This window comes from Danio aesculapii, chromosome 13 (genome assembly GCF_903798145.1).
Source record: "Danio aesculapii chromosome 13, fDanAes4.1, whole genome shotgun sequence".
In the NCBI taxonomy this organism is placed as follows: Eukaryota; Metazoa; Chordata; class Actinopteri; order Cypriniformes; family Danionidae; genus Danio; species Danio aesculapii.
Genome location: NC_079447.1, coordinates 6,173,915 through 6,188,633, shown reverse-complemented (window position 1 = coordinate 6,188,633; position 14,719 = coordinate 6,173,915). Strand labels below are relative to the sequence as shown.

Sequence of the window (14,719 nt, the reverse complement as noted above, 5' to 3'; positions counted from 1 at the left end):
TTATATTATATTATATTACATTATTTCACTGTTGCTATTGGTAAATCTAAGATCAAAAGATGCATACTTGACTTCAAAATATACATAGTATGGAGCATACTATACTATACTATGGGCTGATATAGAATCGCCCCCTGAGCTTTTTGCCACTTTCCCTTAAATAGTTGGACTAGGAATCTCCTTCAAGGAGGGGTATGTGTGGAACAACAAAAGGCATTTGCATTAGTGGCATGTTAGATCTGAAGAGTTTCTGCCCATAGGGAACAAATGGTAATTTGAATAGAAGCCCCCTAGGTAAAGGCACACCCTTCGCAGCAGTTCAAAAGATACCTGAAGTTATATATATATATATATATATATATATATATATATATATAATATATATATATATATATATATATATATATATATATATATATATATATATATATATATATATATATATATTTATTATTTTGATTATGTCTATTTCTGAGGGAATGAGACCATTGTACCAGTCACACTGAGACATTTCAAATGATATCAAATAATATTGATAGATAAAGTCACTTGGATTGATTTACAACATTCATCATTTGAGATGACGATTCTGTGAGTTAAGATGACTTCTTTGTGAGTTAAGTCAGGGAGAAGAGTAGGGGAAGGCAAAGGAGTGCGGGAGAGAGCTTTTCCTGCATTCTCGCTCCATGGTGTGTGGATTTTGATGTTTGCATTGTCCATGTGGATGCATAAAAGTATCTGAGATTTCTCAAATCTTATACTATGCACATTTAATATGCCACTGAAAAAAGCGTTTGCTAAATGTAAATTTTTTCAAATATTATATTGTATGATATTATTTGTTATGCACATCTGATATGCCACTAAATAAAAGCGTCTGCTAAATTTAAATGTTTTTTAATCATGCTATATAATTGGTATTTCGCTTGTTATGCGCGTCTAATATAAGTACCTGAATAAAAACATACATTTTTCAAATATTATATTGTTTATGTTAATTTCACTAATAATAAAATAATTTAATTCATTCATTTTCTTTTCGGCTTAGTCCCTTTATTAATCAGGGGTCGCCACAGCGGAATGAACCACCAACTTATACAGCATATGTTTTTACGCAGCGGGTGCCCTTCCAGCTGCAATCCATTACTGGGAAACACCCAAACACACTCAGTCACACACATACACTACGGCCAATTTAGTTTATTCAATTCATCACCATATTGCTGCAGACATTCCATAAAAATATATTATATATTTAACAACGCATATTATGTTATATATTACATATTATAATTAATTTATATACTTATTTTTTATATTGTAAACTAAATATTGTGCTTGTTTAATAAAAAATACATCTTTATTTCTCTTACTTTATTAATTAAATTTGAACATTTTAATCTCTTTTAATCATTTTAATCTTTGTTGTTTTTATTCTCTTATATTTGTACCCAGGGCTTTACATTAACACCTGCCAAATGCGGGTAGATTTTAGTTGTGGCGGGTTAGATAGACACCACCACTAGCCACTGGTTGAAAGTAATTTTTAAACTGTTGTTTTCTTAAAAGCAGGGTTCGACAATGAGGATGGCCCAATATGGGTGCAAATGCGGTCTTAGAATCTAGAAGCAGCGCGACTGACAAAAATAACGCGCGAGAAAAAGAAAGCTAGTGAATACCGAATGAGAGGATAATCACCCGCGCCAACAGCTGATGTGATGCGCGCTCCCGTTTCCTTGCTTGAAGCAACCATGCCTAGAAACGCAACTGGTGTGATCAGTTCTCTTTCAAATAGACTAGACAGAAAGTGATGCTCATGCACCCACAGTCCTGCTGCTTTCAAGAGCTCCAGATTTGTCTTTTTGTAAGCAGCACCGGTTGCTTTCGCGTTAAACATTATTTGAACAGATTATTAATAGGCCTAACGTTAATCGTGTGCATGTGATCATCCTTTCATCATCACACACGATAAGTTTCACCTGCTTTCTTTTGCTTACAGTAATTTTTTGTTAATATGGTTTAATTATCATTTTTTACAATAACATTGCTTTAATAGGATATTCACTTCCCACTTATGTGTAGTCAACTGGTGACTTTAGCCAGGACAGATTACTATGCATATTTTATATACATGACAATATTTTTAAAATGTCAATTGTTTTTTTTGTTTTTTTTTTTTCTTTTAAATGTTTTGTTAAATAAAAAGTATTAGTATGCAGCTATATTTTGCTTGTTTTGACACATTTAAAAAATTTGTGGCTAAGAAATAATAATTTCTTTATTTTTAGTGTGGTCAGAGATAAATTTGGTAAATCCTTTATTTTAAGCCCTGAAAAGCCGTTTGAAATAAAAACTAATTGTAATGCGACACTATGAAACCATGACCCATTTGCTCATGCTCATTGAGCAAGCACACACAAAAAGTTGATGAATGAATGAGGAGGCATGCGGACATAACACAAAATCTAAATCAAGTCATTTTAGCATGTCAAAGTCAAATTTATGCACATAAAATAAACTTTCCTAACAACAAAATTGTGGCTAGTGAAAATGCAGAGTGGCTAGTAATGTTGGAAAGCTACTAGCCACAGTGGCTGGTGATGTCAAGCCCTGCTTGTACCTTTATTCTTGTTTATGTAAGGCACTTTGAGTTACCATTGTGTATGAAGTGTGCTATATAAATTGCCTTGCCTTACATTTCTAATAAACGAATGCAAATTTTGACATATCTCTCTTTTTCTCCCAGAGATGACGAGATCAGGGATAAGTGTGGTGAAGACGCGGTGCACTACCTCTCGTTCCAGCGGCACATCATTGGTCTGCTGGTGGTGGTGGGCGTGCTCTCTGTGGGCATCGTCCTGCCTGTCAACTTCTCAGGAGACCAATTAGTGGAGACAGGAAACTTTGAGAGTGAGTCATGTAGGATTACATGTCTAAATGCATGTCTAAATACTAAAGACTTGCTATGACACAACTTCTTGCTTTCTCTTCCTGCAGATAATAATGCCTACAGTTTTGGGCGAACTACAGTAGTCAACTTAAAATCTGGGTAAGCGTGTGTGATGTTTAGGTGATTTTACACTGTGTGGTTTGGTACGGCTCACATTTGTTTTTGTTTTTTTTACTGCGTTCCATACTCATATTACATGGTAATTTTTATAGTACTACCTGGGGTAGGTTCCAAGCGAGCCATACATTACCAAAACGCATACATTACACACTGCTGATCTCTGATTGGTCAGAGAGAAGAGCGGTTAATCAACCCCAAAAATCTGCACGACTAAACTGTTTTCATAGCACCTAAAGAAGAAAACCCCTGTAATGTTCGGCAGAAGAAAGTACTGGGTGGGATGACCCATAATTAGGATGTTTTTTAATAATAGTAAGTTTTATAATAATAACTATATATTTTAAGTAACTCGTTACTTAAAAAGAAAATAAAAATAACATTATTTAGTTAAGGGGTGACATGGTGGCTCAGTGGTTAGCACTGTCGCCTTACAGCAAGAAGGTCGCTGGTTTGAGTCCCGGCTGGGTCAGTTGGCATTTCTGTGTGGAGTTTGCATGTTCTCCCCATGTTGGGGTGGGTTTCCTCCGGGTGCTCTGGTTTCCCCCACAGTCCAAACACATGCGCTGTAGGTGAATTGAATAAACTAAATTGTGCATAGTGTATGTGTGTGAACGAGTGTATGGGTGTTTCCCAGTACTGGGTTGCGGCTGGAAGGGCATCCGCTGCGTAAAACAAAGGAATAGTTGGCGGTTCATTCAGCTGTGGAGACCTCTGAAATAGAGACTAAGCTGAAGGAAAATAACTGAATGAATATTTGAGTTACTTTTTAAAAAATGTAATGAGTTACTTTTTATTTTAATTAATTCGCTCTGAAAAATTAAATTGCTAAATTCAAATTAAAATGGTTTGAATTTCGCACTCGATGAGAGAATACTCTATTATTCTGAACATATGGAGGAAAAGAAAAAGGGGATTGTCTGATTTTACTTCACTAATAAGATATAAAGTACAAAGGTAGCAAACACATTGCTTTAAATTTTCATTAATCTGAATATTATATGGGCTCAGGAAATTCTCAGAAGATAACATTATCCTACATTTTTTGGTGTATTTTTTAAAGGTAAATGAAGGATATACAGTGTGTTGTTAATTGCAATAGAATAGCTCCTCTATTCTTAAATAAGATGAAAAACCCCTGCAAGTTCTGAAAGAGGTCAAGCCTCATCCAGGAAAGAAAAAGTAATGCAAAAGTAACTCAAAAGTAATGTAACTCATTACTTCCCATAGAAAGTAACTCAGTAATCTAACTAGTTACTTTTTGGGAGAGTAACTCATTATTGTATTGCATTACTTTCAAAAGTAACTTTTTCCCAACACTGATGGCAATAGAGCAGGGTCTTACTCAGTGCCGTGTAGAGGCTTTCCAAGGGGCCATGTGCTGAAAAAAACGAAAAGTGAGGGGGTGGGGGGGACGATCACGAACTGAAGACCGGAAGGGGGAATTTACTTTGATCAGCGGCTCTGCTGATCATAGTGTGCTACAATAACAGAGGTCAGCTACTAATATGAAGGTAAACTTCACTACAGAGTACTCATCTCAGACTACTGACCAACTGTATATAACTCAGCGGTCCTTGATAGAGCGCCCATAATCACGTGAAGTAGTCACTGATTCAAGTCCTGCTCGGGGGTGGTACACCGTAATCAAAAATTCTATGAAATAAAGTCATGACAACAAATGTTTCTATGCCACTTTAATTTATATAAATAAGTTAGTCAGGTTTAATGGATTTTTTGTCTATTTGATTGAAATTTAGATGATAAACTGATTTTTTTTAGCCTATCATGGAGTCTTTGGTGCTTATTTACTTATGCAAATGTGTGTATGTAAATATTTATTCATTTTAGTAATATTACTGAAAAAATATGCTAAATAATTTATGTACGATACAGTTTGTAAAGTAATATTTTCTGTCTTTTAGTGGATATATTCTATGAGAGACGTGGTGTAAATTAGATTCGCATTGTAATCCTTTATTAAAAAGTGATTATTTGTTTGTTTCATGACTTAAATGTTTAGCTTCTATACTCTTAAAATAATTCCACATAAATTAGCATAAAATTCTGCACAAAAATAGCAAAAACTGTCTGCAGATTCTGTCTGATCTTGCTTATGAGGCACTTATTTGACTCTCAAGTGACTGTTGATGAATGAATCATCTTTTGGCTTGTTTTTGTTTTTTTGTCTCTTTCAGTAACCACCTGCTATGGCTGCACACTATATTTGCCTTCTTTTATCTGTTACTGACTGTGTACAGCATGAGGAGACACACATCAAAGATGCACTACAAAGAGGACGACTTGGTGAGCGGAGACCACCAAATCTTCTTGGTTCAATTGCGATTTCTGTCTACAGCCAGGATTGTTATCGCTAGCTAAACTTTTTTTGCTATGTGAAATAAAATAAAAGTTAATTAAAAAAAAAATTATCAACTGCAGTAAGAGGCAACGTTTTCTTTTTAGTTTAATCGAATGAATTAGTGCTTAAAATAAAGGAAGTCTACACTACCTGACAAAAGTCTTGTCGTCGATCTCAGTTGCAAGAGCAACAATTAATAACTTGACTTCTATTTGATTATTTGGAAAAGTGGCAGAAGGTCGATTTTTCAGATGAATCATGCGTTGAACTGCATCCCAATCGTCACAAATACTGTAGAAGACCTATTGGAACCCACATGGACTCAATATTCCTACAGAAATCAGTCAAGTTTGGTGAAGGAAAAATCATGGTTTGGGGTTACATTCAGTACGTGCGAGAGATCTGCAGAGTGGATGGCAACATGAACAGCCTGAGGTGTCAAGATATTTGTGCTGCCCATTACATTACAGACCACAGGATAGCTCTCCTTCTCATACTTCAGCCTCCACATCAAAGTTCCTGAAAGCAAAGAAGGTCAAGGTGCTCAAGGATTGGCCAGTCACCAGACATAAACATTATTGAGCATGTCTGGGGTAAGATAGAGGAGGCATTGAAGATGAATCCAAAGAATCTTTGAAGAGTTCTGGGAGTCCTGCAAGAAGGCTTTCTTTGCCATTCCAGATGACTTCATTAATCAGTGATTTGAGTCATTGTAGAGATGTATGGATGCAGTCCTTCAAGCTCATGGGAGTCAGACACAATATTCATTCTTTCTCCACTGCAGCATGACTTTATATTCTATACTGGACATTATTTCTGTTAAGTGACAAGACTTTTGTCTAGGCAAAGTCAGACCTTACTGTCCTAATTAAATCATTAAAAATCAAGGCATGATCATGTTTTATTTTGGTCAAATAAGCGTAATCTAGAGGCCTTTGCCTTTCATATAAGCCACTTCTGATACCAAATGATCCACTAGAAGTCAAGTTATTATTTGGTGTTCCTAAAACTTGCATAGGCAACAAGACTTTTGACAGATAGTGTAGAGATTAAGTAATGAAATAGTTGTATTATATTTTGATGACTGATTTGTCTTTTAATTATGTGCACAGATGGATCATTTAACAAGCAAAAATTTGTATTTCGAGTTGATTTTTAATACACTTGAACAGACTGTATGTCAAATGTTGTTTATTTTGACTAGAGTCCATAGTTGCTTATTGTATAATATCATTTTGTTAATGGACCATTAACGTAGAGCATGAATCGATGCTACAGTTCAAATGATATTGCTAATGCTAATTATCTTTCCTCTGATGTCTCCACATTGTCTTCTATTCACAGGTGAAACGCACTTTATTCATTAACGGGATTGCAAAATACGCAGAAGAAAGTGAAATAAAGCAGCATTTCGAGTAAGTCCTTGCTAAAAACATTCATTTGATGTCACAATGTTAATTAGGATTCAGAATAACACTATATTTTGTGTAAATCATATACAAGTGAATTATGACGGTTGTTAGCCACTGACATCTAAATTGTTGTCAATGTCACTATTATACAAAACCAAAGGTTGACCAATGTTCTGAACAATACAAATCACAAAGAACAAGTATAAAATTATAGCTAAAACAAACAATTCTCACTAATAATTATTATAGCTAAAACAATTCTCACTGATAAAATGCCAAATCAAAAAGGTACGTTTTCAACCTAGATTTAAAAACAGACAGAGATGATATAGACCTAATACAGAGGGGCAGAGCATTCCACAAGGTAGGACCAGCTACTGCGAAAGCACGGTCACCCCTGCATTTCAGCCTCGACTTTGGGATGTATAATAGTCTCTGGTTAGATGACCGAAGAGACCAACCAGGCTGATGTTCAGTCAACAGGTCTGACAGGTAGGAAGGAGCCAGGCCATTTAGTGATTTAAAAACCAGGAGAAGAATTTTAAAAGTGACACGATAGTGCACAGGCAACCAGTGCAGAGAGCGCAAAACTGGTGTGATTCGGTCATGTTTTTTGGTACCGGTAAAAAGCCTTGCGGCAGCATTTTGAACTGACTGTAGTTCTCCAGCGATCTGTGTAGTTTAGATCACTGGTGATCGTGACGATGACTTTCAAAACCTGCATGACTTGCTTTCTCATGCATGACATATTAAAAGATTCAACAAATCTGTTAAACCACCCAAACCCCTTTGAGTTGTCTGATAGAGTTCTCTGACTGATGCCAAAATAAAGCGAATTACAGTAGTCCAATCTAGAAGTAATGAAAGCTTGAATTATTTTTTCAAAAAATGTCTAGATAAAACAGATTTGACTGTTTTTAAAAGTCGAAGCTGAAAAAAGCAGGATTTGACCACTGCGTTAATCTGTTTATCAAATCTCAAGCCATCAAAGATAACACCCAGATTTTTTTACACAAGGCTTCACAGAAAAACCAGATTCACCAAGATCTACTGGTGGTGTCCTAGAAGAATTTGACGGGCCGAACACAAATTATTTCAGTTTTACTCTCATTAAAATCTAGAAAGTTCAAAAACAACCAGGCGTTCACATCTGACAGGCAAGACACAAGAGTCTCCAATCCACTTGAACTCGGTTTTAAAGGCAGGAAAATTTGAGTGTCATCTGCATAACAGTGGAAAGACCATATTGTTAGATTTCACTCTGCAATGACTGAGTTCGAGGATAAGGTTATGCAGATATAATTACTTGCGTAGACTTGAATGCTTTGGGTTAAGCTGTTTGAGTATGTAATTTATGCTCTACTATATTTTAAACATAAAAGAAGATGTTTAGAAAAATGTCCATACAGTTTGAACTCAAAGGGGTTTGGGTGGTTTAACAGATTTGTTGAATCTTTTAATATGTCATGCATGACAAAGCAAGTCATGCAGGTTTTGAAAGTCATTGAGAACTACACACATCATATGAACTACCACTACCAGGATGCTTTGCACCAATCTCTCCTTCCTCAGCTGATGGTCATTTGGACACACACACACACTCACAGCTGCGGTTCATTTTCAATAAAGCCACTCCACAGGAAATGAACAATAAATGATGCTGGATTCAAAGTGGTCTGTTGTTCTGTTACGCACCGTCGTGTAATGCAGATGAGAAAAACGAAGTGTGGATCCAGATGCAGCATTTAACACATTTTTAATGAAAGACTATAACAAAGGTAAAACAGACCAAAATACACACAGGCATCATGAGAGCAACAAAAAAACAACAGACAAGGAAAGGGGAACACAAACTTATATATAGTATAACACAAAATATATATATATATATAGTCCTGTAATTAGTGGGAATGAACTGCAGCTGTGAGTGAGTCTGGGTTTGGTGCAAAGCATCCTGATAGTTGTAGTTTATATGGTGTGTGTGTGTGTGTGTGTGTAGCTGGTGATTGTGACAGCCATTAAGTCAAGTAAATGATGACCACTTTTAATTTGAACTACTCCTTTAAATGTGCCCTCTAAAGTCATTTTTGTTATACCTACTCAGAAAATGACGTTTGCGGTTTGTATAAATTATTTAAATAAATGAGCTGAAACAACACCATTGGGAACAACTTAATTGTTTTGTTTAAAAAAATGTTTAATCTACTTAAATTTGTAAAAACTAAAAAGTTAACTTAATTCCTTCTTGTTGTACCAACACAAATTGATTGAGGTCAAGCCAGCATTTTTAATAGTGTAGGCATAATCCTATAATAAAAGTTCAGTAAATGGAAAAGGCCATATCGTGAGCCTTAAATGCCACTAAGTTCTCATGTAAATTATATGGGTGTAAAACACAGGTTAAAAACAAGCCAATCAGAGCACAATTGCATTGCTAACCGGTCTATTTATTAGCATGCCCTCAAGAATTGCATGTAGTTTAGGTCACGTTCTACGTTTGCCAGTTTTGATGAGCAGCCGAAACACAGACACGGGATCATTAATATGCACGCCCCAGCCTGCATTTTAAGATTATAACAATGATAATTTTCTATATATAACAATATATATATAACAATAAATAACAATGAAACATTTCCTTCCTTATTTTTATGTTTATCAAAGTTTATATTAAAGTCCAAGTCAGCCATACCAATTTGTTTTCTATGCGTTACTAAGCAACGACTCCCATAGCCATCGCTTTCAAGCTCGTCAGAATGCAAAATGCAGGATATACAGATTAAAAATGTATTCAGCGCCATATTCAGCTCATTAATATTCACAACCATTCCAAATATGGTCAATAAGGACCTGCTTTGGTATTACAGCTATTTTATGGGGCTTTAAATGACCATTTCTGGAAAATTTTTTAACTTGCCCAAGCCACAGAACTACTATGTAAATATCAGAAAACTATTTCATTCATTCATTAGTCTTCCTTCCACTTAGTCTCTGTTTCAGAGGTCGCCACAGCGGAATGAACCGCCAACTATTCCGGCATATGTTTTTAAGCAGTGAATGCCCTTCCAACTGCAACCCAGCATTGGGAAACACCCATACACACTCATTTACACACACACACACACACACACACACACACACACACACTCATATACTATAGACAATTTTAGTTCATCCAGTTCACCTATAGCGCATGTGTTTGGACTGTGGGGGAAACCCACGCAAACGGGGAGAACATGCAAACTCCACACAGAAATGCCAACTGAACCATTCAGGACATCCGGCCACCGTGCCGTCTAGAGAACAATTTAACATATTGAATCAATGCGATATATGGTACCTTTATCTCCTTGGTAAATTCAAGCACGCTGAAATGACTAGGCTTAGTCTTGAGATGTGGCCCATGTAGAACAATGACAACTTTAACCATTTTAATTGGTGTAAAGTGGTCATGTGGCCACAAATACCGGTTGTGTCCATCCACTCGGTTTATCTAATCTAATTTACTCCAAAAGAATGTGTGAGGACAATAGATGTCTTTTTCAAAACTCTGTCAAAGATTTATTGGAGAAAACAATCTTTAGGGTCCAAGTAACCACTAGACATGATTGTGAAAGACCGATAGGAGGCAGGATGTGTAGATAAAATATCAAAGCAGTCTCAAAGTATGTTTGCCTCAGAGTATGATCAACCTTGTAGGCTTCCTTAGACCTATTACTATAATTCCAAATGGAAATTTTGATTTCATACTGTAAATATTTTCCTCTAATGTCATCAGTGTTCTTACTAAGACTGCCATGTCATTATTTGAAAAGCTTATCAGATTGTTGCATTAGTTTGGTACTATTGATTAGATTTACTTGCCCCAATGCATCACATAAAAATAAAACAACAGTGGCCGGTCATTTTACATGCTGGTCAGTCTCTTCCCGTCTAAGTGAGTCATTTCTGGTTGGCATAAACTGCGGTGTGCGCCAGACAATGCTGAAGTCTGGCTCCTGCAAGACTATCAACATGGATCTAGTGCCAGGAGAAAGGAGAAAGTGGGAATTAGTTGTAGAACTGTTTCCTTCTCCTCTCATGGGAGTTTTATGCCTTTTACACTGTCTAACTTTTTTCTCATTTGTGTTATCATTCAGGAAAGCATATGAAAATTGTGTGGTTCTGGATGCTCGCATTTGTTACAACGTCGCCAAACTTATGTCTTTGGAGTCTGAAAGGTACACTTTTTACTTGTTTGTTTGTTTGACTTTATTAATCCCAAAAGGAAATTCACATGTCACAGCAGAGCTCTCTATACTAAAAATATATAAGTTATATATATATAAACAATAATAAAATTACATTCATACTGCACACCTTAGTTTCAAACAACGAGTAGACACTTGTCCATAACTAATACTATTACAATTCAGCATAATTCATCTAGTGTATCTTTCTCTGTACCACTAGGGCTGAATTAATCTTGCACTAAAGGAGCTTGCACACGCATGGACTACATCAAAAAGGGGATGATTGTCGTGGTTCATCTAACTGACAAATTTAATCCACTTAAATTTGTAAAACCTAAAAAGTTAACTTAATTCCTTCTTGTTGTACCAACACAAATTGATTGAGGTCAAGCCAGCATTTTTAATAGTGTAGGCATAATCATATATTAAAAGTTCAGTAAATGGAAAAGGCCATATTGTGAGCCTTAAATGCCACTGTTTCCAAGTTCTCATGTAAATTCTGTGCGTGTAAAACACGAGTTAAAAACAGGCCAATTAGAGCACAATTGCGTTGCATTATAACAATGATAATTTTCCTCCCTTATTATTATGTTTATCGAAATTTATATTAAACTTACCATATATGTGGGACTCTTATTTTGAAAACAGGAGACGCAGCAAGGTCAAACCCAGCCGTACCTATTTGTTTTCTATGCGTTACTAAGCAACGACTCCCATAGCCATCGCTATCGAGCTCGTCACAATGCAAAATGCTGGATATACAGATTAAAAATGTATTGAGCGCCATATTCAGCTCATTAATATTCACAACCGTTCTAAATATGGTCAATAATGGATGAATAAAGTTCATCATACTAACAAATTTGTCTATCATTCGATCATGTGCAATCTCTTCTATAGTGGGTAGTACACACCCCACAACAGAACCCAAAGTGGTAAGGCTTAGTAAGGCTGCACTTCTTAGTAGGTCTGCATGATATTGGAAAAATCTGACATTGCAATAATTCTTTTTTTTTTTTGCGATATATATTGCGATATGAATACAATTTCACCAGATGGCTTGAATAGCTCTGTTTGGAAAGAAATCATTGATTTTAGATCGACTGGGGGTGATTTTGTAAGGGAGTGACTAATGTATAAAAAAATAAGAAACAAATAGTAAGCAAAAATAATTACAATAATTAATAATAAACAGTTAAAATAAGTATTCAGGTGCGGAAATTGAAATTGAATAATTAAATGTCAAACAACACTGTAGTTGTGCTTGTATGAATATTTCAGTCAAATTAATCTTCATTAAATTTACGAAATGTGGTACTTTTTGTGCCCGGATGCTCCTGAGATGCCTTTAAAACACATGCAAATGATAAACATTCACTCTGTTATGGTTATAATAGGGTGGTGTTGATCAATAATAATCCCAACTCAACATTGTATGTCCTGCGATGTGACTATTCCAGACACACATTTCAATATCGATGCTGAAACAATATATAGTACAGCACTACTGCTTAGTAAAAGCTTATTGACACAGTACCAATTCTCACTATTAACTACTAGCTTATCACCCGCTTATTAATATATGCTTCTAATGCTTATTATTAATATATTAACTGTTTATTAGTACTTATAAAGTATGATCTCATTCGACATCCCTAATACATAAATCCAACTACTACCTTACTAACTATTAATAAGCAGCTAATTAGTAGTGTATTGAGCTAAAAGTATTAGTTAATGGTTTATTAATAACAAGAATTGTACATTAAAAATTAGGACGGCAGCTATTGATCATTTTAATAATCCATTAATCTAGTACTGTAATCGATTGATTCATCGGATACGCATTTTCCATTTTCTTTGAAGGTCCTGTGACCAAAATGACAAAACAACAGAGCAGTAAAAAGTTTATAAAAGCCAATCACAGACACACTCACAATAATATATATATATAACTAATAGTATAGTTACAGGATAAAACGAGCTGCATATTTCTTCATTAAAATAAATAGAATGAGCAAATTAAATGAATGTTATACAGACAAGAAGATATGGGTTACTTTATTATAACGAAGCATCGATTACTACAAATTTAATTGATTATTTCTTTATAATCAGTTAAATCATATAATTTAATTATTAAGTTTAAGCCCTATTTAAAAAAAAAAAAAGTGTGACCACGTAAATAAAGCACCAAAAGCCATGTTCTTTATTAAAATAAGTATTAGTAATGTGATACAAAAAAAAAATAAGTGAATGCCTTTATTCGGTTGTGCAATATCTGTCACCAAATTTATTGTATGCAGCAGTTAATATTTGCAACCTTGTAATCTATTCTTTATTTGTATATTTGTATATTCACAAATTGTTACAAATGAGGTCAAACTGAATATGCAAATATAAAAACAGGGCTTGAAAAATATTAAACTAAGCCTATTTTGTACCATATTCATAGACATTTCCTGTAATGTTTTTAAGAATTGAAGTTATAAATTGAGCTAAATTCAGTGTTACGCTTCTGTTTCTTTTATTCAGGAAAAAAGCCGAACGCAGCAAGAAGTTTTACACAGATCTGATGTCCAAGGAGCACATCCCGACTATGATTAACCCCAAACCCTGCGGCCACCTCTGCTGCTGCATCATCAAGGGCTGCGAGCAGGTCAGAATCACCGATGCTCATGGGACTATCATATGTCATGGGCATTATATTCTATCAAGTCTCCACCCAAACTGTTTTGAATAGTAGCGGTTATCTGGATCTCTTATTGAAACATTAGTGATGATGGATTTCACTTAAGATTCATATCTAATGCGATAGTTCAACCAAAAATGTAATTGTTTACTCGTCCTTCACTTGTTCCCCACCAGATTGAGCATTTTGATGAATGTTGGAACCCTGTAACTAATGATAAATATATATATATATATATATATATATATATATATATATATATATATATACATATATATATATATATATACATATATATATATATATATACATATATATATATATATATATACATATATATATATATACATATATATATATATACATATATATATATATACATATATATATATATATATATACATATATATATATATATATATACATATATATATATATATATACATATATATATATACATATATATATATATATATATATACATATATATATATACATATATATATATACATATATATATATACATATATATATATATACATATATATATACATATATATATACATATATATATATATATACATATATATATATATATATACATATATATATATATATATATATATATATATATATATATAAATATATATGTATATATATATATATATATATATATATATGTATATATATATATGTATATATATATATATATATATATATATGTATATATATATATGTATATATATATATGTGTATATATATACATATATATATATACATATATATATATATACATATACATACACATATTTATATATTTATATTTATATATACACATATATATATATATATATACATATACATATATATATATATATATATATATATATATATATATATATATATATATATATATATATATATATATATATATATATACACACATATACAGTT

General features: G+C 33.7%; 1 protein-coding gene and 1 long non-coding RNA gene across 3 annotated transcripts in view; one reads left to right on the top strand and one right to left on the bottom strand.

The window, feature by feature from the left end:
• tmem63ba (transmembrane protein 63Ba) overlaps positions 1-14,719 on the top strand; it is a 75,846-nt gene that overhangs the window by 40,341 nt on the left and 20,786 nt on the right. For both annotated transcript variants that reach the window (XM_056470850.1, XM_056470849.1), the window contains 6 exons: positions 2,747-2,910; positions 2,998-3,049; positions 5,266-5,374; positions 6,774-6,844; positions 10,981-11,061; positions 13,609-13,732. In XM_056470850.1, the coding sequence (XP_056326825.1) occupies positions 2,747-2,910; positions 2,998-3,049; positions 5,266-5,374; positions 6,774-6,844; positions 10,981-11,061; positions 13,609-13,732 (601 nt within the window). The remainder of the gene's footprint in view (positions 1-2,746; positions 2,911-2,997; positions 3,050-5,265; positions 5,375-6,773; positions 6,845-10,980; positions 11,062-13,608; positions 13,733-14,719) is intronic.
• LOC130239589 (uncharacterized) overlaps positions 1-14,719 on the bottom strand; it is a 54,356-nt gene that overhangs the window by 32,282 nt on the left and 7,355 nt on the right. The gene's annotated exons all lie outside the window — the stretch shown is intronic.